This window comes from Mus musculus, chromosome 3 (genome assembly GCF_000001635.26).
Source record: "Mus musculus strain C57BL/6J chromosome 3, GRCm38.p6 C57BL/6J".
Taxonomy (NCBI): domain Eukaryota; kingdom Metazoa; phylum Chordata; class Mammalia; order Rodentia; family Muridae; genus Mus; species Mus musculus.
Genome location: NC_000069.6, coordinates 68,959,869 through 68,986,816, shown reverse-complemented (window position 1 = coordinate 68,986,816; position 26,948 = coordinate 68,959,869). Strand labels below are relative to the sequence as shown.

Below are 26,948 nucleotides of genomic sequence, written 5' to 3'. Positions count from 1 at the left end.
TTTGGTGGGTGGATATTTCTGGCTGTGTGTGCCATGAGGTTCCTTCAAGTTGTAACATGTGGCTACAGTCCTGAGAAGCCTTGATTGTTCTGGCTTACACACGTGGCTGCTGGCATGAGCCTTGGTTCTTCTCTAGCTTTAGCAGAGTCCTTGTTTCCTTGCCACTTAGGCAACTCCATGAGACTGATAGAATATTTTTACCGCATAGCATGTGATTCCCCAAGGGTGAAAAACATAGCAGGTCAGGAACCACAGTATCTTTTCTGACTCCCCCTCAGAATCATACTTGGCCATTTCCATCCTGTTCTGTTCCTTAGATGCAAGTCACTGAGTACAGACCACACTGAAAAAGAGCAAGTTTAAGCTGCACCCCTTGAAGAAAGGAATACTTGAAATCTGTGCAGATGTTTCTAATCTCTCCCTTAGGCCTTCTCTAGGAGGATTTTTGATTTTTAATTTATTATTATTATTATTATTATTATTTTAGAGACATGTCCTCTTTCTTACCGGTACCTTTAACTTCTTTTCTAGTGGCCTCTTTTTGAGCATATAAATATATTTAGATACGAATCATTTTAAAAATTAGGCAGGAAATATAGGTTCTAGGTTGGAATGTATCTCAGTAGCAGAGTGAGTATTCATCTACTATGTGCAAGGTTCTAGGTTTGATCCCTAGCACCACAGAAGTAGACTATAACAACTAAGTAAATAAAAACAAAACTTCTGCTGGGCATGGTGGTGCACACCTTTGATCCCAGCACTCAGGAGGCGGGGGCAGGTGGATCTCGGTGAGTTTGAGGCCAGCCTGGTCTACATAGTGAGTTAGGGACAGCTAGAGCAATATAGTAAGTCCTGGTCTTGGAAAGACAACAACCAACCAACCAACCAACCAACCAAATAAAAAACCAGTCAACCAAATAGAAATCCCTTTCTTAAATGACTCTCTGTAGCTCCAGACTCTTTCTTCCTGTCTGACCTAAGATGGTCACAGGTGGATTTCATTTCCCTGGTGGTGGTAACTGCAGTAGATACTACATGGAGAGTACTTTCCTTAAAGTCTAAATGGAGATCATAATGGCAACAGAAGTAGTATTTGAGTAACACACTCCTGAGTTTTCCAAGTTTGAAGGAAAGGATGAAATTTTGACTATGGAAGTTCAGTTACATTAATGAAAGCTTTCTTTTTCATGTAATTTTGATTAAAATTTACAGTTAAAACATACTCTGCTACACTTGGAATAAATTGGAACTGAATTTTAAACATTTAGATGTTTATATATGCACATGTAAACTTAAGATAATTTTTATACAGATATTTTTTTTTTCTGCACAGTTGGAGAAGATGGACAAGTGAAAATCTGGTCAAAGACAGGGATGCTCAGATCAACTTTAGCCCAGCAAGGTACGCGCGATACTTGTTCCTTTAATGTCTACGTTTGTACGACGTGAGGGGCACAGCATTCTCTTTTATAAGTCATCTATTACAGGGCTGGAGAGGTGGCTCAGAACCTAAGAGCATTGACTGCTCTTGCAGAGGTCCTGAGTTCAATTCCCTGAACTCACAGGGAAGCTCATAGCAGTCTGTAACTTCACTTCCAGAGCCTCTGACACCTCTTCTTACCAGGCTTGAACATCATATGCACATATACATGCAGGCAAAATGCCCAGACGCATAAAATAAATAAACCAAAAACTCGTTTATAGTGGATAAACATATAGATGTATATAATATGAAAATTTTCTCAAAAAATAGAATTTGCTAAAGTGGTTGAGATTGACTTTGGTCACATTCAAAACCTGAATTTCCTTCTTCTACTTAGATTCAAGAATATTTTTTAAAAAAAGACATATTTCTTTTATGTATGTGAATGTTTTACTTGCATATTTGTGAATCCTACGCTTGTCTGGTATGTGCAGAGGTCAGAAGAGGGCACGGTTGTCAGCTTCTCTGGGACTGGAGTTCAGAGCTTGTGAGCTCCCATGTGGGTGCTGAGACTTGAATCTGGGTCCTCTGCAAGAGCAGCAAGTGCTCAGAATGGTTGCGCGATCTCTTCAGCCCTGTACTTTATTGTTATTACATTTATGTAGTCATTTATCTGTGGGCTCATATGCCTTCACCCATCAGTCAGGGTGTGCATGTGGAGGTTACAGACCAACTCATGGGAGTTGGGTTTTTCATTCTACCATGTGGATTCCAGGGATGGAACTTGGGTCATAGGCTTGGTGGCAAATATATTTTCCTGCTGAGTTATCTCACCAGCCCTCTACATTTTCTTCCTTTCCAATATGCCTGATCTAATATTATTTAAATTATTTAAAAATATATGTATTTAAAAAGCCAGGTATGGTGTCGTGGTCACCTCTAATCTGCTCTGGAGGTTGAAGGAATTGTATCTCTATGAGTTCAAGGGCATCTTGGTCTACATAGTCAATTCTAGGATATCCAGAGCTATATTATTGAGAGATTGGCTTTTTCTTTTTATGTTGTGAATCTATATAAAGGTAGTTGTAGGCTAAATATATTTTTAAATGATTCTGAAATATTTAGAGCACCTTGTATATAAAGTATGCCTGGATATCTAGTTAAGACAGCCTAACTGGGCAGGGTGCTACATGCCTGTAATCCTTATACTTAAGAGAAAAAGGCAGGAGGATTGTGGATTTGAGTCCATCTTGGAATATATAACAAGACCTTGTCTCAAGAATAGCTCCTTGGTAGAATACTTAGGTAGCATACAGAAGGCCCTGGGTTCAATCCATGGTACTGAAAAGGGAGGGTGGGGAAGGGGAAGGAAGAAGGGGAAGAAGGGGAAGGGAAGAAGGGGAAGGGAAGAAGGGGAAGGGAAAAGGGGAAGGGAAGAAGGGGAAGAAGGGAAAGGGAAGAAGGGAAGGGGGAAGGAAGGGGGAAAGAAGGGGGAAGGGGGAAAGAAGGGGAAAGAGGGAAGAAGGGGGAAGGAAGAAGGAGAGAGAGAGAGAGAGAGAGAGAGAGAGAGAGAGAGAGAGAGAGAGAGAGAGAGAGAGAAGCTGTGGGTGAAAAACATGGAAAATAAATCCTCTTCATTTAAAAGCCCCAGTAGCCAGGCATAGTGAACCATGCTTGTAATCCCAGTACTTGGAGCTTGAAGCATGCAGATCCCAGCAGTTTGAGGCTTGCCCTGTCTACATAGACAGTTCCTGTCTAGCTGGGATATACTGTCTCAAAACAACAACAAAAGTTCCAGTAATTTGATAAGATTGGCAGTCCTTATACATTATGTTGAACTTTGATTTCTGTCCTAATGAAGGTAACAGCTATGGTGATGAGGGAAACTTGGTAACTGGCACCCTTTAAAGGAGCATCTCTGGGTTCTATATACACATCTGTATGAGGAGAGGAGTGGTGGTAGACACTCCTTTTGGGGCTTAAATTACATGTAAATTCTTAAGGTAAAGCAGGTTAAATGTCCTAGAACACAAAGGAATCTCATGTTTACCTAAGCATGTATGAGCTGATCTGTAGACAGGCTGCCAAAAACACTTGCAGATAATTGTTCAGAATTATATTTAAAAATTGCAATATGAAGTATCTATAACTAATTCTATTTTTAAAATGGTGTTTACTTCTATATTAATGTTAAAGTTAGATATTTTTTAGTTATTCATTAAGCAGATATTAACAGAAGTGACTAGAAATGCTAAGTAGTTTTTTCTTCTGAGGTAAAGTCTTTCTATTCTACCCATAGTTTCTAAGTCGGATATTCACTGATGAGTAGGAGTAGTCATAGGTATTTATGTTCACGTTCCAGAGTTTATTAATTATTACTTTTGTAGTAAAATGATGAAATGCATAGTTAGAAAGTAAGCCTTACTTTAGTGGGCACAATGATTATCTTTTGGCTTTATAGATTTTCTTTCTTTCAATGGTGGAGCTAGAGATCCAATTCAAGGCCTTGTAACTTCTAGGCAAGAGCTACCACCAAGCTACCTGTAGCTGTTGGCCCTATAGATTTTCTCCTAGCCTGTCTGCAGAATTCAGAAGAGGGTGTCAGATCACTTGGAACTGGAGTTACAAATAGTTAAGGGTGCTGGGAGCTGAACCCAGGTCCTCTGCAAGAGAAGCAACTGCTCTTAACCACTGAGCCACTCCAGTCCCTCCTTGGTTATTTTCTTGGCCACTGCTCTTGAATTTCAGACTTCCTGAGGCTGAAGTAGAAACCTGGAGTAAGTTGTTTAATATTAACAGTACTCATCAGAGGGTGCTGATATAGTGCTACATATTAGTTCTGTGCTGTACTTTATATGTTAAGGATCTAGAAAACTACTGCTTAGTTTACAAACAAATGTTTGTAAATAGTAACGATGTCATTTATTAGCATTCTAAATAGCAATAATTTCTTTGATATAAGAGTTACTTTGAGGGGCTGGAGAGATGGCTCAGCGGGTAAGAGCACTGACTGGTCTTCCAGAGGTCCTGAGTTCAAATCCCAGCAACCACATGGTGGCTCACAGCCATCCGTAATGAGATCTGATGCCCTCTTCTGGTGTGTCTGAAGACAACTACAGTGTATAATAAATAAGCAAATCTTTAAAAAAAAGAGTTACTTTGAGAGGGAGGCAGTGGCAGCACTCTGTAGTCAGAGGCAGAGATCACTGAGTTTGGGGCCAGCCTGCTCTACAGAGCAAGTTTTGGGACAGCCAGAGCTACATAGAGAAACCCTGTTGGGGATGGTAGGGACTTTGAAAGTGCTAATCACTTTTGCCTTGCTTAATTTTATTCTCACACAAGGTTTATATTAATTATGAAATTGATAAATAATATTAAGTTACTTTTTCCTAATTTAGTAACCCTGTTATTATTTCAATGAAACAATCTGTTTTTAAAGGTAATACTACAGAACTATGCATTTAATTCCTGAAGTTTTAATTACTTGTGTACTTTTTTTAACAAGGCAAACTTTTGATGCTTCATCTGTGGAAAAATCATTAGAGGAGTTAACTTGTCATAATGACCTATTTCAGAAGGAACAGATCCTGATGACTTGTAAAGTGAGTTAGAGACTGCAGATTTTAAGGGCTGGGTGCTAATGTCTCAAATCAGAAAGTCAGGCAACTTAGCTTCCTTTGCAGAGTTTAGAAATTGGATATAAAAACATACCAAACCCAAGTTACTCTAAAACTTGGAATTCTATGAACAATGTTGAAAATATCCTTGTTATTTTGTCTATACCTTTATGTCAATTATACTTTTTTTAAAAAGTTTATTCTCTGGCATGCATGCATACACACACACACACACACACACACGAGCATGTGTGTGTGTGTGTGTGTGTGTGTATTCATTCATCCATTTATTTATTGTGTATGCATGTGGGTGGATGCATGCCATGGCACACCTGTGGAGGTCAGAGTGTAACAGGCCTCCAGACCTTAGTATACTGATACCACATTGGAAGCACCTTTCAGGCCTAGAAACCCAGTATATAGGTTGCAGCACCTGCCAAAACAGGAGCAAAGGCTAAGTTAACGAGTCCAGGAAAGTCCCCAAGTAAGAAGTCTCCAATGTATTAGCCCTGCCTTTTGGCTTCTGTAGTTCCATTTCCTGCTAGCTGAGTTGGAACAGTCAGGATGTGGGTGTTGTGCATGAAAGACAGAGCTTGGGGCTGCATATTTGGGCAAGCTTGCCCGTATAGTAACGATTGTCACTTTGGCTTTAAGAGAGCCCCTACGGCAGTGTCTGGTGCGCTTGCTCACATCACAAGTGCAGCTTGCAGAAGTAGGTTCTTCCCCTTGGCCGTGTGGGGCCTGGGCCACACTGAGCTCATCAGGCTTGGCAGCTCGTGCCTTCCCCCTCCCTGCCGAGGCACGCTGCTCTTTACGTTTATTTGTTCATGAGGAAACATTAGTTTCTGAATTCCTTTTTTTTTTTGATACAGGCTCCCTCTACCCCTGGTTGTCCTTGAACTCCCATAGATTCTGACTCTGACTCTGGAATCTAGGGATTAAAAACTGCATGCCAATAGCCAGTCCTGTATTCATTTGTTGACTGTTAGGGTTTTTTATATAAAACATTTATATTTACAACTATTAGCTTTCTACATAGAAAGTGATAGTCATAACTCTCATTTTAATATTAAAGATGAATCTCAACTGGCCTGGGATGCAGTTTAATTTAGCTTAGGAATGCTTCTTCCTGATGCCTACGAGTAGTTTTCCACATTTGAGAAAAGTATGTAAGTGGTGAATAATTGTAAGTAAGCCCTACCCACGATACACTGTACATTCTGATTGTGGATTAAGATTAGATTAAAATATTCAAGTAAATATGTGAGTACAGAAATAGAAGAATACAAGATGGAACTGTTTTGATGAAGCTGGTGAAGAATAAACAAATCAACATGAATGACTATGATGCAAAGCAGGATGCGCATTACTGTGAAGCTGTGCAGAGGTTGGGAGAAAGTACTGATTGGGAAGGCAAACAACAGTGTAGCATCTTTTTACTGGGTTTTTGAAAGGTGAAGGAATTAGGTATGGAAATAGCCATATTTGTATGATAGTAGATTTGGTATTGGAGGAAGTTAATTTTATCCGAGGCAGGAGAGAGGAGGAAGCAAGAAGTCAGGCACGTAGAGCAGACATTTTGGCAGATTCCAGGTGTGTGGGCAACAGTACTGACAAATGCCATGACGTTGACAGTGCACGATGCAGAATGGATGGGTTCAAGTTTATTCTGTAGTTTCACAAAACCTTAAAACAGAATTGAGCTGACCAAGGTGGTACAAGACTGGAATCTTAGCATTTGGGGTGGGTGCAGAAGAAGCAGGAAGAACAGAAGTTCAAGTCATCTTTTGCTACATAGCCCATTTGTGGATAGCCTGGCCTACAGGAAACTCTAGTCTTTCAAAAACAAACAAAACAACTAAACTGTTAGAGGGAGCTCACCAGAGAGGACTGCACAGACCCAGGCTATAGAGTCTATAGCCAATGAAAGTCTTTATTCTGTAAGGCTAAAGTTAACCTATAAGCCCTGCTTGCCCAAGGACAGATAGCTTCCTGAAATACTGGGTGGGTGTGTGGGTGGGGGAGGTTTCTGTATGATAACTAACACGCTGTCCCAATTGTACAGGATGAGTCTGACCACACGAGGTGGGAAAATATGTAAGCAGGAAGTATGTCAGTGTCCATTCTGTCCCCAGTTGGGTGAAGGTGAAAGTGCAAAGGGCCACAATTCCCCAAAGACTGACCCTGGACTCAAATAGTATGTAAAGGCAGAAGTCCATGCTGCGTCTCCCCGTTACCAAGACAGACGACAGCTGAGTGGGCTCGCAGGCTCTCGTTAAAGCCCATTGGAATTCTGATATAGATGAGCTTCATCTTCCTCTGTCTCTCGGCCTCGCAGAACCATTATCAGGGCGCAGAGGCTGGAAACTGTGCTAAGGAAACTGTGCCAAGGCAGAGGAGCTTTATCTTACTCTACCTCCAGGCATTCCCGAACCATTATGGGGCGTGGACTTTTTCTATTAGTAATTCACTTAGCTGGGCTTGCCTGGACTTGCCCAGTTCTTAGGCCTAGTCTCCTTTTATTTTATTTTATTTTATTTTATTTTTGCATTTTATTTATTAGCTATTTTCTTCATTTACATTTCAAATGCTATCCCCAAAGCCCCCTATACCCTCTCTCCGTCCTGCTCCCCAACCCACCCACTCCAGCTTCCTGGCCCTGGCATTGCCCTGTACTAGGGCATATGATCTTCACAATACCAAGGGCCTCTCCTCCCATTGATGGCCGACTAGGCCATCCTCTGCTACATATGCAACTAGAGACACAGCTCTGGGGGTACTGGTTAGTTCATACTGTTGTTCCACCTATAGGGTTGCAGACCCCTTCAGCTCCTTGGGTACTTTCTCTAGCTCCTCCATTGGGGCCCTGTGTTCCATCCAATAGATGACTATGAGCATCCACTTCTGGATTTGCCAGGCATTGGCATAGACTAACACAAGAGAACTATGTCAGGGTCCTGTCAGCAAAATCTTTCTGGCATATGCAATAGTGTCTGGGTTTGGTGGTTGTATATGGGATGGATCCCTGGGTGGGACAGTCTCTGGATGGTCTTTCCTTCCGTCTTAGCTCCGAACTTTGTCTTTGTAACTCCTTCCATGGGTACTTTGTTCCCCATTCTAAGAAGGAATGAAGTATCCACACTTTGGTCTTCCTTCTTCTTAGGCCTAGTCCCCTTAACTGCCAATTTGAAGCCTGCCATGGAGTCAGCCTGTCTCATCCCTCTCACCACTCCCCCCACCTTCAGTAATGTGCCATCTTGAATCCTTGAGATGTTTCTGAGGCCCCATACACTAGCCGCTCCAGCAAGCCCTATGTCAAGAAGAGAGCCTGATAACACAGTGGAGATGGCCATCCTTTTAACCCAGTTGTTTAGAGATGCTAGCTGGTTGAAGATATCCTCTCCGGAGTAATAAGTCACTCTGGGTACAAGCTATACAGAACACAAAAAACCTCAGTTGTATTTACAACCAGGCATGGGGTAAGCCCAAAGGTACAAGCGCACCAAGTATTCTCTGGGAAGAGCATGTATCCTGCAACGGTAGGGGTTATGGCCCAGCTGCAGAGGTGGGAATAGGCTGGATGTACCTTATTTCCAATGAAGAGTTCCTGTATGGTAACCAACAGCTCTGTGTTAAGTCTGGGGAGAGAGGAGTTAAGACCTGGCAGTCTAATCAGCCCTCCTGCCAGCCATTGTGAACTTGATGACAAGGTTGTTGCAAGCAAGCAGGATCAAGAGCGCTAGAGTCGCAGTTTCAGCGGATTGACAGGGGTGGGGTGACCTTCCATCATTCTTGTGGCAGTTCATCTAGAAGTCTCCACTGCTGGGACCTCAACTTCTGTATCCTCTCTCTCCTTGCAGGCTTAACCTGGGAGTGGTATATCAACTTCCTGATCCTGTCCACCGTGACAGCCATAGATGTGGTCAGGATTGTGGTGTGAGGCCCTTTCCAGCAAGGTTCCAGAGTCTTGTGGTTATGTCTCTTAATCCAGACTTTGTTACTTGGTTCAAAGCAGTGAGGGTTAGGGTAAGGAACAGACTCATAAGCCTGGTGGATGGCAGCCAGAGTTGCTTCTGGACCCTAATCCTGGCTTCCAAGGATTTTAAAAACTTATGTTGGTTATATTCAGCTAAGATAGCAGACTGGAGGTTAGGCAGCATGGGAGGGGGCCTCCAATATAGGATTTCAAAGGGGGAGGGGGAAACCTAAAGTATAGGGGATGTTCTCAGCCCTATACAAGGCATAAGGTCAGAGAGACACCAAGTTACCATCAGGGGTCGATTTGGTCAAGGTCTCCTTCAGGGTCTGATTTATTCTCTCTACCTGCCCTGAACTCTGGGATCTGTATGCACAATGTAATTTTCAATTGTCCCCACAACCTGTGCTAGAGATTGAGTTACCTGAGAGATGGATGCTGGTCCACTGTCAGACCCAAGCAGGGTAGGCAAACCACACCTGGGTGTGATGTCTTCCAGAAGCTGCTTTGCTACTATGTTGGCAGTCCCTTCTTTGTAGGGTAGGCTTCTACCCAGCCTGAAAAGATATCTATAAAAACTAGCAAAGACTTGTATCTATATGTTCTGGGTTTTATTTCTGTATAAGCTATTTCCCAATTAGCCCCTGGCCATTGACCTCTGATTCTGGTTCCTGGAGTGGCCCCTTGACCGGGGCCTGAGGAGTTCACAATCTGGTATGTGGCACAACCTGAGATTACCTGGTCAACTAAGTGTCCTAAGTCAAATATTTTGTAGCTTGTACAGCAGTTCCTTCAGTTTTCCGTGACCCCGGTGTGAAGCTTGGTGAGTCTGATGGATGTATGGCTTAGCAAACTCCTTAGGTAGGACGGTGCAGCCTTCGGAGGTCAGCAACCCTCTGTCTCTTCTGTAAACTCCTTGGCATTTTGCCTGATGTCATTTGTCTTCAGCGGTATATTCCGGAATGGCTGGGAGCACAGGGTGCAGCAAAGCTACCAGGTTGTCAGCAGTAGAAGTTTGGGCTTTATCAGCTAGCCTGTTCCCTCAGGCTATTTCTCGTCCCTTTCTGATGCCCAGAGCAATGAATTATTTGAGAGGAAGCCATAATGTCTCCAATAAAGCAAGTATTCCTTCTTTATTTTTGATGTTTTTTTCCCTTTGCAGTCAATTATCCCCTCTCTTGGTATACGGATCCATGTAATGTACGTGAGCCATAGCAAAGGCATATCTACTGTAGCTATGGCTCCCTTTGTCAGTTTTAAAGCCTGAGTTAGAGCCGTTAGTTCTGTTTTCTGGGCTGAAGTTTCTGGTGGCAAAGCAATTGCCCAAATAACAGAGTCCAAGTCCATTACCTCCACCCCTGCACACCCGATTCCATCTGGGTAAAGCTGCTCCCATCTGTGAAGTAGATACGTTCCACATCTGGCCAGGGTATGTCAGTTAAGTCTGGCCTGGTATTCTGGGTGTGCCTCAGAACTGTGGAGCAACCATGCTGACTGCCTTGCCCTGTAACAAAAGAAAACAACGCACCAGAAACCCTGAGTGGGACAGGAGGAGGAAGTGATTATCCGTGAGGAACGTGCTCTAGTTCGTTGTGAGAGAAGAGGAAACAGGAGGAGATTGGGACTTGTAGAGGGTGGCCAGTGAGGCTGTTTCTGAAAGGTCCTTTGTTAATGAGGGTAGGATTTAAGAGAAGCACTGAGGCGGCCATTGGGGGAGGCGTGGGGCATAGTTCTAGGAGGGGCTGAGCAGGGTGGCTTCCCTGTAAGAGATAGAGGGTGGGTACCCTGTAAGAGATAGAGGGTGGCTACCCTGTAAGAGATAGAGGGCCAGAGGAATAAGAGATTCTGGTGGAGCAATATAGAGTTTGAGTTTTTAGGTATCTTTGGGGGAAATGGAAATGTGTTGAAGATCAGAAATAAAGGCTAAAATTTAACTTGGGAGTGGTTACATAGGTAAAGATGAAGTCATATGGAAGTGGGGAGGTAGAACCTGAGGAAACAAATGCTGTTATTTAAGTTTTTGTTTTGTTTTTTATCTTGACCCAGTGACACATATAAGTGAGTTGCTTTGCTGGAATGAGGCCCACTTGATTATCTGTCTTTTGCAAGTAGAGTGAAAGCAAAATGTGGTTTGTTTTTAATTTAATTTAGGTTTTTTTTTTTAAATTTACTCACTTTACATTCTGCTTACTGCCCCCTCCTGGTCACCCCTCACACATTTCTTGCCCCCTTCCCTTCTCTGAGCTGGGGCGGGGTGGGGGTGGGGGGCTAGGTATCCCCCCATCCTGGCATTTTAAGTCTCTGTGAGGCTCAGCACTTCCTTTCCCACTGAGGCCAGACAAGGCAGCCCATCTAGAAGAACATATCCCACATACAGGCAACAGCTTTTGGCATAGCAAACCCCCTCCCCCCACCTGGTTCCAGTTGTTTGAGACCCCCATAAAAACCAAGTTGCACATCCAGATGAGTGGAAATGTGATTGTTTTGACAGGATCTTGCAGAGTGACCCGCTTGTCTGAAGGCCGTGCGTGCTGGGATTACAGGTGTAGGCCACTGTTGCTTAGCTGGCAAATTAGTTCTTGAGTGCTTTCTACTATGAACAGCAAAGAAGCGAATGTTGACAGTTTACAAAGCCTTTGCTAGTGCACTGGTAAACAGGGACTGTTCAGTTAGTGCTAGGCTCCATTTTACGTATTTCCATCCACTCTGTAAATCCATATTAAAATCTAGGCAAAGACAGCCACTGTATCACATTAGCGAGTATTTTGTTTCTAATACATCTTTTAGTAACAGAAAAACAACACTTTTAGGGGATACTGTTATGGTATGAATGTGAAAAACATGGTACGTTTGACCAGGTACTTCCTTAAAACAATGGAAATACATTTTCTCAACTCCTCTGTGGTTTAAAATGCTTTCAAGGGTTGAAAGAATTTAGATAATTTGTTTTACAGAGAGATAAGGGTCTGACATTTAACACAACCCAGGTGCATGTGGTTTCTTAAAAAATGTCAAAAAGATCACATGACTTTAGTGTACTAAGTCAGAAAAACAAGCTCGTGAATGTTTTAACTGAAATGGAGCATAAAAATTTCCTTAACAAAAAGCCAGAATTTATTACAAAATGATTATGTATTTCTATTTTTGTTAATGATAAAATTAATAACATCTTGTTACATACTTTACTAAATTCTTATTTTAAAATAACTCCATCTGCAGCCTAACTGTATTCTTGTTCTACTCTGCAAACTGAAATACAGCATGGATAGTGCTTTACTTGTTTGTTTTGTGACAGCGTCTTGATAGAGAGCCCTGGCTGGCCTTGAACTTGGAACAGACCCTTGCTACACTCTTAAGTGTTTAGCTCACACACAGGCACTACCACACCTGGCTAACTCATGCTTTAATATGTATGTTTTTAACAGTGGTTTAATATTATGAATTTGTCTCAAATGCTAGTAAGAGAGACTTATCATGAATCATTTTCTCTGTAAAGCTGTTCATCTGCCTTAATAAATGCTGTCTATCCAAAGCACCCACACCTTAGCTAATGTCTGCTTGAAGGAATGTGGCTTAAAGGCTTGTTTGTAACAAAGAAACTACATGTTTCACTTTCTTTTTTTTTTTTTAAAGATTTGTTTATTTATTCATTTTTTTTATATGAGTACACTGTAGTTGTCTTCAGACACACACCGGAAGAGTGCATCGGACCCCATTGCTGATGATGGTTGTGAGCCACCATGTGGTTGCTGGGATTTGAACTCAGGACCTCTGGAAGAGCAGTCAGTGCTCTTAACCACTGAGCCATCTCTCCAGCCCCCATGTTTCACTTTCTCAGCTTGCTTTGTTTTATTCTCTAAATCACCTTTCTGAAACACTATTACTATTTAAAAAACTGTACAGGCAGGAAATAAATTGTCTCCCTGTCCTCACATGGTGGGTGAGTATTCGGAAGGGAGGTCTGTAAACAAGGAAATGGTGATACAGCCACCTTAAGAGGCCCTCAGCTCAAAAGCCAAGGGAGGAGGAGGGTGAACACATCCCAGGTCCACATCCTACAGCACAGCTAAAGGCCCAGAGTCACATCCTGTGCAACTCAATGGGAGCTGGCACTACAGAATTATTTCTGTCTACAACTCAGCAAAGTATACTCTTACTGACAGTTGTGAGTGTATGATAATTTATAAATTAAAATATATTAATTTCCCCTTTGCACAAAATATAAGTATAATAATGGAAATTAGAAAGCACATACTAGTTTTCTATAATCCTAACTACATTCTTTGTTTTAATTTAAATGTTTTGAGAATTTTATACATGAGTATAGTACATTTGCTTCATTTCTTCCCTGATCATCTACCCTCCCCTACTCCTCCCACACCCCCTCCTTTGAAGTCATGACCTGTTCTGTAATTATTCTTAGTTTTGTTTTTTACGTTTTGTTTCTAACAGTGTCTCACTGTACACCATTGGCTGATATCAAACTCAATATGTAGATCCAGCTGGCCTTGAACTCACAGAGATCTGCCTGCCTGTAACTTCAGAGTCCTGGTAATAAAGGCATATATCGCCTTCATGTGTGATGTTGTTGTTGCTGTGTGTATACAAAATGTACTGTTGTGTTTGTACACAGCCTACTGAGTTCCTTTAGGATTGCTTATATGCCAATCACTCCAGACTGCATAACTATCAGAGGCTCCTTTCTGCAGAAAATGTATTTTTCCTCTCAACAGCCATTGCCCGTCTTGTAGCTCTTCATTTAGGGGTAGGATGTGATGAAATTTTTCCTCATCCACATTGGCATGTGGACTGGTTGGTATACAGGTGTAGACTACCATACTGTTTAGACTTCATGGCTGCAGTCATGTCTAGAAGACAGTATTGTCCATTAGGTGTCCTGATCCTCTGGCCCTTACCGTCTTCCTATCTCCTCTTCTCTAATTTTGTCTTGGCTTTTGTCCTTTTTTTTTTTTTAATTTTTTATTATATATTTTCTTTATTTACATTTTAGATGTTATCCCCTTTCCTGGTTTCTCCTCTGACAACCCCCTATCCCCATCCCCTCCCCCTGCTTCTTTAAGGGTGTTCCCCCACTCACTCACCTACTCCTGCTTCTCCAGCTTGGCATTCCCCTACACTGGGGCATCGAGCCTTCACAGGACCAAGGGCCTCTCCTCCCATTGATGCCAGACAAGGCCATCCTCTGCTACATATGCGGCTGGAGCCATGGGTCCCTTCATGTGTACTCTTTGGTTGGTGGTTTAGTCCCTCTCTGGGAGCTCTGGGGGGTACTAGTTGTTGATATTGTTGTTCTTCCTATGGAGTTGCAAACCCCTTCAGCTCCTTCAGTCCTTTCTCTAACCCCTCCATTGGGGACCCTGTGCTCAGTCCAATGGATGGCTGTGAGTATCCACCTCTTTATTTGTCAGGCACTGGCAGAGCCTCTCAGGAGACAGCTATCTCAGGCTCCTGTCAGCAAGCACTTCTTGGCATCCACAATAGTGTCTGGGTTTGGTGTCTGTATATGGGCTGGGTCAATCTCTGGATGGCCTTTCCTTCAGTCTCTGCTCCACACTTTGTCCCTGTATCTCCTTCCATGGCCGTTGTCTTAGTTAGTGTTACTATTGCTTTGATGGAACACCACAACCAAAAAAGTAAGAGGAGGAAAGGGTTCATTTGGCTTACACTTCCACAGCACTGTTCGTCATCAAAGGAAGTCAGGACAGGGACTTGAACATCGTAGGAATCTGGGGGCAGGAGCTGATGCAGAGGCCACGGAGAGATGCTTACTGGTTTGCTCCCTTGGGTTTCTGAGCCTGATTTCTTATAGAAGCCAGTACTACCAGCCCAGGGATGGTACCACCCAAAATGGGCTGAGACCTTCCACTTAAGTCAGTAATTAAGAAAATATCTTACAGGCTATGTACAGCCCATCTTATAGAGGCATTTGTTTTCTCAGTCAAGACTCCCTTCTTTCTGATAACTCTAGCTTGTGTCAAGTTGACATAAAACTAGCCAGGATAGGCATAGTGTAGAGACTGTGCTGTAGATGTACCAACTGGGACCTGGCACTCCATGGTTCTTTATTCTCTGCATTTTGACCATCTGGATCTCTGAAGTCGCTTTCATCTGCAAAAAGAAGCTTCTTTGCTTGGGGGGGGGGGGGGGGGAGGAAGAGCTGCACTTGGCTGGCACTGCTAACTAACTGCCTTCTAACTCCCGAGTCCCTGGCTGAGCTTTTCCCTGCCAGTCTTTACCCTGAAGGACACTTGGAGTCGCTGAAGTTTGGGTTTACGTCCTTTAGGGAGTTTGTTAGAGTTGAAGGTGGTTTGTTTTGTTTTGTTTTGTTTTGTTTTTTTGAGGTGAGGGTCTCACACATCCTATAGCCTAGCAGGGACTACTGTTAACCACAGATAACTACAGTCCTATTATGATTCTCCTGCCTCAACCTCCTGACTGCTGGATTCCAGGCACGAGCCTATTCAGCCTGGCTAGCAATTTGCAGTTGAGCCCCAGGCTGCCCTAGAGAATATTCTTATAAGGACAGAAGGAGGAGGTGCAGGGTTTGAGTTTGATCACCAATTAGGCCTAGGTTCGTGGGTTGGTGTATATAGAGAGAAGCCTGGGTGCTGTTGACTAAACAGGATGATTAAAGACTTGATAACATTAAATGAAAACTGTGGAGCCATCCTGAACAGTTGGTATGGTCGAGGTGTAAGCTAGACTGTCCAACCTCTGTGAGCCATCAACACTTGTTCATTTATGCACTTATTTGGGGAAAATGGACAAAATAAACGGTAATGGTAATTTGTTTTAGTGAAATTCCCTTTCTGTTGACTGTAGCATGTTGAATTTTCTCTCCAAATACGTAATTAAATCTTATTGATTGCCCAATGTTAGGCTGGAACCCCTGCTCATTCCTTGACCAAGCCGGCAAACCCCATCTACCTTCCTCCCCACAACCCCGCCTGCACAGAAAGAAACACTACCTCCCATCTGCTTGGAGAAAACTCAGGCTAACATGTTCTCACTCCCTATCTCTGAGTATCTGGCAACCCACTGAAGGGGGCCCGCCCAGGGGCTCAGGTTTTGACCAGGCACAATCCCAGCTCCTAGCTGGCACACCTAAATTCTATAAAAATCTCCTTACTTTAGCCTGTGAGATCAGTGAACCTACCCAAGAGCTGCCTCCTAATAAACCTGCTTTTAATCTGGTCTAAATCTGGCCTATATCTGCATCACAGAGGGAGAGAAAATACCTATCACCTATGAATCAGCAAATTCAGATTTTATTTTCCTGGGAATTTAAATTTCTTGAACATTCATTCATTTTTTTTTTTTTCATAGAAGCCAATTGCTGTAACAGTCTGATTCTAGACAGTTTTCAAAGGCTTGGTTTTATAATTAAAAATTGGTTAATGTTTCATAGATTATATAACCCTGATAATTTTTCTAATGAATAGGTAGCTAGGCTAAGGTAAGGTGATTACAAATTATTTATTAGTAGTTAACCAGTGGTCGTTTTCTCTCTCTCTCTCTCTCTTTCTCTCTCTCTCTCATAAAGCCTTAGTATGTGACCTAGACTAGCTTATCACTCACTATGTGGTCCAGCATCTGTCTGTCTGTCTATCTATCTGTCTATCTATCTATTTGATAAAGCCATGGTATGTGACCTAGACTATCACTCACTATGTGGTCTAGCATAGCCTCCAATTTGTAATCTTTCTGTGTTGGCCTTGTGAGTGCTATGATTATAGGTGTGTACCACTTACTTGGTTATTATACTTATTTCTTAAAATGAAGGCCACATAAATCATAGTTTCTAGAAGATAGTAGATAGCCCAGGGAGTTATCAAGTTAAGAAATTCTGTTCTTGCTAAGCATGGTGGTGCATGTATACCTCTAATGTTAGCACTTGGGATACAGATGTAGGAGAATCAGGAGTTCAAGGCCAGCCTGACTATATTTCAAGGTCCTGTGTCATGAAAAAGTGGAGTAGGATGGAAAGATAGCTCTTTCTGAGCACCCAATTTTTATTCTTAGCACCCACATGGTGGCTCACAAGTCTCTTACCTCCACACCCAGGGAACCTGACACCTCTTCTGGCCTCTGTGGGTTCCAGGCATGCATGTAGTACACAGACATAATAAATACATGGAGGCAAATACTTATATACATAAAACGAAAGTCAATAAATCTTTTTTAAAAAGGAAGGATGGAAAGAAACAAAGTACTGTCCCTAAATGTAACTGAGTTTAAAGAATACTATGTAAATTCTTGTCAGAAACTAACGGGATTTGTGATAGATGTGTTTGACGGTTGCTGTGTCAGAACATTTGTCATGAACAAGGGAGGAAGTCTGTCTTTGTACTCAGAATTCAGAGAACTTAGTCCATCATGACATCAGAAGCAGAACAATTAACATCATGGCAAGTGAAGGAATAGAGAGAGATGGGGCTGGGGGGCTCAGGGCCCTGACTGATACACTTCCTGTAGCTAGGCCTACCTCCCCTAGTGTTCAGAATCTCCCCTAATAGTGCTGCGAGCTGAGGCCAAGCCTTCCACAGTGAGCATTTCACACTCAAACTGTACACATACATGTACTTTCCTGTTTGCAGTGTCACCACCATCCTGGCTATAGGCACCACATCTGACAAACTGCAGAACCTGTCCTCCTCTGAGAGTCTTTAATCTAAGAAGTCATAGGATTGAGGACAGGGAGATGGCTTCTTAGAAAAAGTGCTTGTCACACAAGGGAAAGAGCTGATTCTTGTCCCTAGCACCCACACAGAAAAGCTGGGGTGGTGGTGCACCCCTGTAATCCCATCACTGGGGAGGCAGAGGCAGGAACTCCATGGGACTTTCTGGCCAGCCATCCTATCCAAATTGACGAGCTCCATGACCAGTGAAAGACTGTGTCTTAGTCTTGGAAAACACAGTAGAGAGTGATAGCAATAGACTCTCAGTGTATATTTATGTAAGATATACCAGCCTGGTGTGGGTGAATGCTCTACTCCCACACTAGGGAGGCAGAGGCAGGGGAATCTCGTGAGTTGGAGGCAGCCTGGTCTACAGAGTGAGCTCCAGGACAGTCAGGGCTACACAGAGAAACCCTAAAGCCTCTGTGTGTGTGTGTGTGTTTGTGTGTGTGTTTAAATTTACACATGAGACAGCCAGGGCTATACAGAGAAACCCTGTCTTGAAAAACCAAAAAAAAAAATTTACACATGAAAGATATCATGCTTTTGGTAAGGTGGGTCACACTTGTAATCCCAGTGGGATTCCCAAGCTTGTGAGGCCAGCCCGAGTTACCCTGCAAGATCCTTTCTCAAACAAACCAAAACAACAGTGTAAAACATAGAAACATGAAATACAGTGTGTCAGTGGCTCACAGTAGATCTTTAATGCTTTTATTTTGAAATTATTAGATTAGTTTGTGTTTCTGTCTCCAATTGTTCTATGGTATGAAAGGACCACTGACAGAGAGTGAAAATAGCTCAGCTTATTTATCATCCGTGGGGTCTCTCTGTAGCTCAGGCTGACCTAAAATTTAGGATTTTCCTGCCTCAGCCTCCCTAGTATTTGGATTGCAGGCCAGTATCACCTTTCCAAGATCTTGACCCTCTTTTTTTTTTTTTTTTTTTCCAGACAGGGTTTCTCTGGAACTCACTTTGTAGACCAGGCTGGCCTCGAACTCAGAAATCCCAAGTGACTCTGCCTCCCAAGTGCTGGGGTTAAAGGCGTGCGCCACCATCACCCTGCGTTGGTCTTGACCCTCTTAACATTATTCTTTTTTAAAGACATGAAAATATAAGTTTATCATTTTCCCTTTCTTTTTTTACAGGAACACCAGTGTACTCAGTAGCCTGGGGCCCTGATTCAGAAAAGGTTCTTTATACAGCAGGCAAACAGCTCATCATTAAACCTCTTCAACCAAATGCTAAAGTTTTACAGGTACGTCTCAGGACTTCGTAAGTAGTTATCTGGCTCTTTGTCTCTGCTGAGCCGGGTGGTCCTTGCAGTTTCCTGTTTTCTGGTTAGTCTCCTTAAACTCTGGAGAGCTTTGAGTTTGCAGGCTTATCAGACTTTATTATAGATAAGGGAAAGTCTTTCTGCTTGTGTTTCCCCAAAGACTCACTTTCCCGGTACTTGAGCTCCTGCTCCTGTAGTTACTCAGGCAGGTGTTTTGAGTTCCTGAGCTGTCATGTGATTCAGCACAGCTGAGAGGCCTTTGCTTTACAGAGCCAGTCTCGTGCGTGGGCTTGCGATGAGACAAAGCTAAGTGAAACTCTTCAGAGTGCTGATTGGTTTTTAATCATCCTTATCATCTGTTCGCACACTTGTGTTTTCTCAAAGGGCTGGCTTTGGTTTCTTTCTTTCAGAATGGTGGAGCAGTCACTGTTAGACTTAGAACCAATTATGTACATATAACTTGAATAGTATGGAGAGCACTTGGCTTAAGGGTAGATGTTGAGCTGACATTTGCTTGTGTGCTATTCAGAAGAGAGGAATAGTTATTAGGAGCTAAATCATAAAGAATAGATGGGGAGGTAATCCTAAACCCAGGGAGTAGAAAAAAATTGGTTACTCAAAACTGTGTGAGAGAGGGGTAAAGGGAACCACACAAAAGCCAAGAAACAGCAATAGCTGTTAGAAGGTCAGGCCACATAAAAGGCAGACTTTTCAACAGTATGCAAGATTTGGTTATTGGATTCTAGCACTGAAAGACAGACGGACTTCTCTCATGTTTTGATAATGACAGTGGAGCCTGACTTTTGTTTGTCTTAGTTACTCTTATGTAGCTGTGATAATACACTATGACCAAGGCATCTTATAGTGTTTACTGCTCCAGTTGCTGGTGTGAACCTAGGCCTCCCAGGACCTAAAAATGAGGTGGACTAAAGTCTCATTCATGCAGTAGCCAAGTTTACTCAGAGCGTCAACTCTGTGTGTTAGGAAGACTCACGTGAGTAAGGTGTGCAATCACAAGAAGGAGCTGCACGTGGCCAGAACACGTTTTCTCATAGAGGGATATGAGTAACAACAGCCAGAGTAAACTCACTCCTATCTGACACACCTGGAAGGAGCATGAAAACACTTCCCAAGAACAACTCTGTGTCTTGAACAAACCGAGGTCAAGAGATGCTTGTCTTGTTTTCCTGGAGTTTTCTCACAAGCACTTAGAATTCTCACATGGCTGCATTCTTGGACTGTGTTCCCACATTGTAAGAAAGGGTTTATTTGAGGCTTACAGTTTCAGAGGGTTAGAGTCCACGTCTATCATGGTGGGGAGCATGGCAACCCACAGGCAGGCAGGCAGGCAGGCAGGCAGGCCTGACCCTGGAACAGTAGGTGGGAGCTCATGTCATTATCTGCAAGGAGGAGGCAGAGAAAGACACTGGGAATGTTGAAAGTCTTTTGAAGCCTCAAAGCCGTACTTCAGCAACACCTCCTAATCCTTCCCAGACAGTTCCACCAATTAGAGACCAAGTATTCAAACTTACGTGCCTATGGAGGCCATTTTTATTCCACTCACTGGCCCCCATAGGCTCATGATCATATCATAATCCATTTAGTCCAACTTTAATAGTCATAGTATTTCACAGTCTCAGCACAGTTTAAGAGTCAAAGTACAAAGTCTCTTCTGAGATTTAAGACAATCTTTTAAGTATAACTCCTTGTAAAATCAAAAAGCAAATTATATACTTCCAATGTCATGATGATACAAAATATTTATTACCATTCTAAAAGTTGTCAGAGGCCTTAGATAGTTCAGTCCTTCCAGCTTTGCTTGCTGAGACACAATTTTCCCTCTTGGGCTGGCTCTAGCCCTTGTATGCAGCTGTCCTTGGCAAATGTCTCATGGCGATGGCATCTTCAAAGTCGTGGAGTCTCCAAGCAAACCAGGCTTCACTGTCACAGCATCACGCAACAGCCTCTCAGGCCTCCATACAGTCTCTGCCACATCCCTGGCCTCAGCACCTCCCTTTAACCATAGGAGAAGATTCTACAGCCCCTTTACCCATGTATCTTTCATAACTCTAAAGCCAGAACCATGTAGACGATCCTGCCAAGTTTGACTGCTCTCATTTAAACCCTGACAACTTAGGAGTGAGGCGCTGGGTCACTTCACTTGCTTACGTCTGTGTGATGACAGAGTGTTTGACTCTCGTTACCTTGGTCGTCTTGTCTACACAACACCTATTCACTAGGATTGTTGTGAGGGTTACTGTCTGGTGTGAAGTAGGCACTTGCTACAGAGTAGCCGTTACTGATTTTGTTATGTTATTACGAATCAGTATACCTTCTTTCCTGTTTAATAAGCTAGAGAGTTCAGGAGAAAACAAAACAAAACAAAAAAAAGCTGGGCAGTGGTGGCGCACGCCTTTAATCCCAGCACTCTGGAGGCAGGGGCAGGCGGATCTCTGAGTTCGAGGCCAGCCTGGTCTACAGAGTGAGTTCCAGGACTGCCAGGGCTACACAGAGAAACCCTATCTCGAAAAAAAAAATAAACAAAACAAAACAAAACAAAACGACATGAGGGGAGTGGGTTTGGCTGGAGCACTGGCTCAGCCATTGAGAGCACTGACTGCCCTTCCAGGGTACCCAGATTAAATTTCTACCACCCACATGGCTCACACTGTTTGTAACTCCAGTTCTATGAAAGTTGGCACCCATGTCTGGCCTCCACATTTACCAGGCATACATGTGGTGCCTAGACATACATGCAGGAAAACACTTATACACATAAAATACTAAAATTTTAAAAAGATGTAAGGAATTTGGTGGTGGAGATTGACAGGTATGAGTGTTTTAAGAAGCATTACCTTGGGGGCTGGAATCCCCCCACCCCCCAGCACCTATACTGCAGCTAGGAACTGAGTGTAACTCTAGTTCCTGTGGATATGATGCCCTCCTCTGGCTCCTGTGGGTACTACACACATGTAATCTATATACATACATGCAGCCAATTGAACACATAAATTTTTTTTTAAAAAAGCATCAGTTTCAGAAGTTGGATAGATGGAGATTTCAAGCAATAAAGAGATCAAGGAAACTTTGATGGTCTATATTTCTGTATAGACTGTGCATGCTATCTCTGTGTCTATCATTTATCCATCTGCCTATAATCTTTATGTCTGTCTAATAATTATTTATATCAATTATTAAGAAAATTAATAATCTAATTTTATAGTGCTATACAATTAATTGGATTTTATATTGCTATAAAATTAATAACCTAATTTTATAAAGCACAGGTTTGCCTTATAAAGGCTACTCTTATAAAGGCATATTTTTAACTGAGGCTCATTCTTCTCAGATGACTCTAGCTGTGTTAAGCTGACAAAAAACTAACCAGTAAATCTGCAATGAAATTAGACAGCAAGAACAGGAATGTAAAATCTTTTCATTTATATATTTGGTTTATATTCGAGTTAAGACATCTGTAATTAGGAGGTTTAAAGTCAGCTGATACTGTAGATTATATAACATTAATTCCAGTTTTTAAAAAAAGATTTATTTATTTGTTTATTTATTATATGTAAGTACACTGTAGCTGTCTTTAGACACACCAGAAGAGGGCGTCAGATCTCATTACAGATGGTTGTGAGCCACCATTGCTGGGATTTGAACTCAGAGCCTCCAGAAGAGCAGTTGGGGTTCTTAACCACTGAGCCATCTCTCCAGCCCTTTATTTCAGGTTTTAATGCTAACACCAATCTTGAAACAGTCTATCAACAAACAGTTCCCATCTGGAGTTCAGGCAACTGAGCAAGTTCATAGGATGTAAGCTATAAAGTGGTGCCATGTTGCTGGGTGCTTTCCTTGATGCAAATTGCCATGAAGTAAATGAGGAATTGTGCAGTGGCTGTGGAAGGAAGAGAGGAATCTGTGGAAGGCTGTGACAGGGCTATCACTTGAGTCCAGTGCTTTAGGCCAAGGTGAGCAACACAGTGAGACCCTCAGCTCTTAAATAAATAAATAAATAAATAAATAAATAGGAAAAGGACCCAGAAAAAGGATTTCTTTTAATAGAAAATATATTTCACTTCTAAAGTTTTAAGTAATGTCTTTTTTCCCCCTTAGTGGAAAGCCCATGATGGCATCATTTTAAAAGTCGACTGGAACTCAGTGAATGACCTTATTTTATCTGCGGGTGAAGACTGTAAGTATAAGGTATGTGTCTTAGCTTCATTTCCTGCTGCTGTGATACAGAACCCTGACAGAAGCAGCTTTAAGAGAGAAGTTGTCTGTTGCCTTCCAGTTGCAGGTTTCAGTCCATCATTGCAGGGCAGTCAGGGCAGGGGCTGGAAGCAGTCATGGCAGCAGGCAAGAGCAGAGGGCTGAGTGCGCCCAGACCTTTACTTGGTGTATCTTTTCAATGCTCACAGTCTAGGGAATTGTGCTGCCCACAAGACAGAGCCTCACAGATAGGTCACCATGGCAACCTGCTAGACCATCCCTCTCTGAGACTCTCTTCCCACCTATTGTGTCAAGTTGACAAATAAAACTGACCATCATAGCATATAGTGTTTAGACTTCCTATTGGCTTAAAATAATGAAATTTGGGGACACTGTTTGGTTTACAATAGCATATAAAACTATCTTTTAGTCTTTTACCTGTGATAATTGAACAGATTGTTTTCCAGCTTTAAATGCTATTTAAAGTTCTCATAATAAAATTTTGATTTAATAAGCAACAGCAGCATCTCGATTCAGCTCTTGTCTGTGTGTGTTTCAACTTAAATCAGTTCATTTCTTTTTTTTTTTTTAAAGATTTATTGTTATATGTAACTTCACTGTAGCTGTCTTCAGACACACCAGAAGAGGGCGTCAGATCCCATTACAGGTGGTTGTGAGCCACCATGTGGATGCTGGGATTTGAACTCAGGACCTTGGGAAGAACAGTCAGTGCTCTTAACCGCTGAGCCATCTTTCCAGCCCCCAGTTCATTTCTTGATTCACATATTTTTTTAAACCAACCTCCTAACTTCCCAAATATTGGTCTATTTCAGAATAAAATAATTTGTGGATACAAAGATGTTTTCCCCTTTCTGCAGAACTGGGACCATAAATAATTAGGCAAAGGCTCCCCCTACTGAGGTCTATCCCCTGCTCCAACACTGACGTTTACTGTCACTGTAGTTACAGGGACTTTAGTTGAAATAAATTATTAAAGAAAGCCAATAGAAATCCCATTTGGCAGAAAGAAATTATAGAAAATACCAACCCTCACCAGATTTTACTACAAAATTTAAAGCACTTAAGATGGCAGATGTAACGTTTCACCCAGGTTCTGAAATGCTTTCTGAGGCCTGAGAGTTTCCAGGATTATTGCTTTGTCTTCCTTGTGTGATGGTAACGTCTGGTTGCTAATTCTATATGGTGATGATTCCGAGTCTTCACTTGATATCTTATTGGAGGACAGACTTTTGTAGTAATGTGGAGATGATAAAAGCCTTTACAACTTTGATTCTATAGGTTTGGGATAGTTATGGCCGCGTGCTGTACGGCTCCCAGCCTCATGAGCACCCCATCACCTCAGTGGCCTGGGCTCCAGATGGGGAGTTATTTGCCGTTGGATCGTTTCATACGTTACGCTTGTGTGATAAAACTGGGGTAAGTTTCAGTCACAGGTATACTGTCGCACATGGTGATGTACAACACAGTGCTCACTCACTCACCTAGCGAGCACTTTGAAATGTTCTCATTGAAAACATTTGATACAACCTCTCTGATTTATCAGTTCCTAATTTGTGAGATGAAGCGGTGTGTAACTGAAGAGTTGACATATTCTCTGTTATTTATCTTTTTGGAAATATTTGTCTTGAGCATGAGTCTGAAGGATCGTAAAACAGTTTAGCTATTCCAATTTATGCCCACTTAGTATAGAACACAGAAATTTAAATGGTATTTTTGGTATCAATATGTTTCATATAAAATTGTAGTCACATATTTGTAAGGAATTAATAGTAAATTTAAAAGTTAATTTTAGTGCCAGTGTTTAAATGTAAAAGTTAATTTTAGTGCTAGTATTTGGAAAGCAGAGGCAGACAGATCTCTCTGAGTTCAAGGCCAGCTAGTGTACATAGCAAGTTCCAGCCAGGAACAGTGAGGCCCTGTTTCAAAAAAATAAGCCAGCAAACTGTTCTCCAGAAATCCCCAAAGCATATGTATTTCCTTCTTAAGGACTGGTGTTTGCGAGCTGAGGTGGTTGGTTGTTAAGCGCCTGCTGCCTGAGCCCGAGGACCTAAGCTTAGGTCTTCACACACCTGTAAAAGCCAAGCACAGCGACACTGTGCTCAGTACTGCTGGCTGGGTTCCTCGTGGCTCAAAGGCGTGTGCTTTAGCTGACTCGATAAGCTCCAGGTTCAGAGAGATCTCAATGTCAGCTTCTGTCTTCCAAATACATACACACACCCGTGTGCACACCTACGTGCACACGTGCACATACTCACACAGATGCCATATGTGTATATAGCATGCATGCATACACACACACACACACACACACACACACACACACAGACAGCACGCACACAAGCGAGCACACGAGTATTCGTGTTTGGATGCAAGTACATCCTGTGTTTAGAGCAGAATTCTATTCTGGCAGATGCCAAGCTCAGTAACTTTTACCCATTGTTCTCAAAGAGTGAATTTTTTATTAAAGTGCTCCAAAAACAGAGCATGATAATGGCTGAAAGAGTTTGAGTTGTTATGTTAACTTTCTGTCACTGTAACAGAATGGATGAGGAAGTCAGCTCATAGAATAACAGATTTATTTTGACTCTTGGAGGTTCCAGTCCAGGACCATTTGTTTCCATGCCTTTGGGCATGTGGGAAGCAGCATTAGGCAGCTGTGTGTGGCAGAGGAAGTCAGGAAGTGAGGGAGGAAGAGCACAGGCAGGCCCCATAATCCCTCTCTAGGGATGTCCAAGTGCTGAGTGCAGAAAGACTTCCTCTTCATTGCCCTACCTTCTATAGCTTCTACTGTCTCCTAAAGGCGTTGTCCTGAAGACGGCTCGATCCATTAACAGGCTTCTGGGGACCCTGAAGGTCTGGTCTGTAGCAATGGGGTGCTTGGGGACTGTTCTTAACCCTCATGGTTAAAATTGGCTCACAGTTGTTCTCTGGCTCCCCTTCTTTGAGTGCAAAGTTGATTAGTTAGAATTTTAGAACTTTATAAATGGCCTATAACTCTTGTGCTTACTTGTTTTCTATCACAAAAAAATTCAACTTTGTATGTGGCAGTAGAAGCTTTGAGATCTGCTGCTGTGACAAACATTCAGTCCCTCCCACAGCTCCTAAAGAGGCTGTGCATCTGGCTGAGTGCTGGTCCCTCAGCCCTGAGCTGGTCACATCCTCACTCCTATTTCCTTTCTCTTATTACCTTTTTCCTCCCTCCTTCCTTTTTCCCAGCCCCCTCCCTTCTGCCCTTTCTTTTGGTAAGAGAGCGTCTTTCTGTGCAGCCCAGACTATTTGAATGTTATCCTCCTCCTGCCTCCCAAGCACTGAGGTTCCAGCTGTCTCCACCATGCCCAGCTTCATCTTTATCCTGGCCTGGAACATTCTCGTTTCCATCTTATGCTTAGTGAATGATACGCGTTCTTTACGGCCTGCTTCTCAATTGACAGTCATTTTTACCATGGCATGGTGTTTAAATCTGTTTCTACTTCTCACTTTGTTTTGCTGCTATACCATCAGGATGTTAGAACATCTAATCCCTTAAAAAATCCCTTAAAAACCTTTTTTTTTTTTACTTTGTTTTCACATGTAAGGATCTTTACCTCACGTGTCTATCAGTGATTGTGTCTATGGAATATATACGCTCATTTTTGTAATATATTATGCTTTTATATTTTTTATTTTAGTTTTATATATATTACTTTTGACTCTCTAGTTGATAGGACCCCATAGCTTAAGGATTATC

General features: G+C 42.4%; 1 protein-coding gene across 5 annotated transcripts in view; it reads left to right on the top strand.

The window, feature by feature from the left end:
• The window catches only part of Ift80 (intraflagellar transport 80), a 112,182-nt gene that overhangs the window by 17,864 nt on the left and 67,370 nt on the right, over nucleotides 1–26,948 (top strand). For all 5 annotated transcript variants that reach the window (XR_001783737.2, NM_026641.2, XM_006501966.4 and 2 more), the window contains exons 5-8: nucleotides 1,334–1,402; nucleotides 18,861–18,970; nucleotides 23,105–23,194; nucleotides 24,500–24,637. Coding sequence is in view for 4 of the 5 variants with exons in the window: in NM_026641.2 (NP_080917.1) it covers nucleotides 1,334–1,402; nucleotides 18,861–18,970; nucleotides 23,105–23,194; nucleotides 24,500–24,637 (407 nt within the window). In the remaining variant the exon portion in view is untranslated. The remainder of the gene's footprint in view (nucleotides 1–1,333; nucleotides 1,403–18,860; nucleotides 18,971–23,104; nucleotides 23,195–24,499; nucleotides 24,638–26,948) is intronic.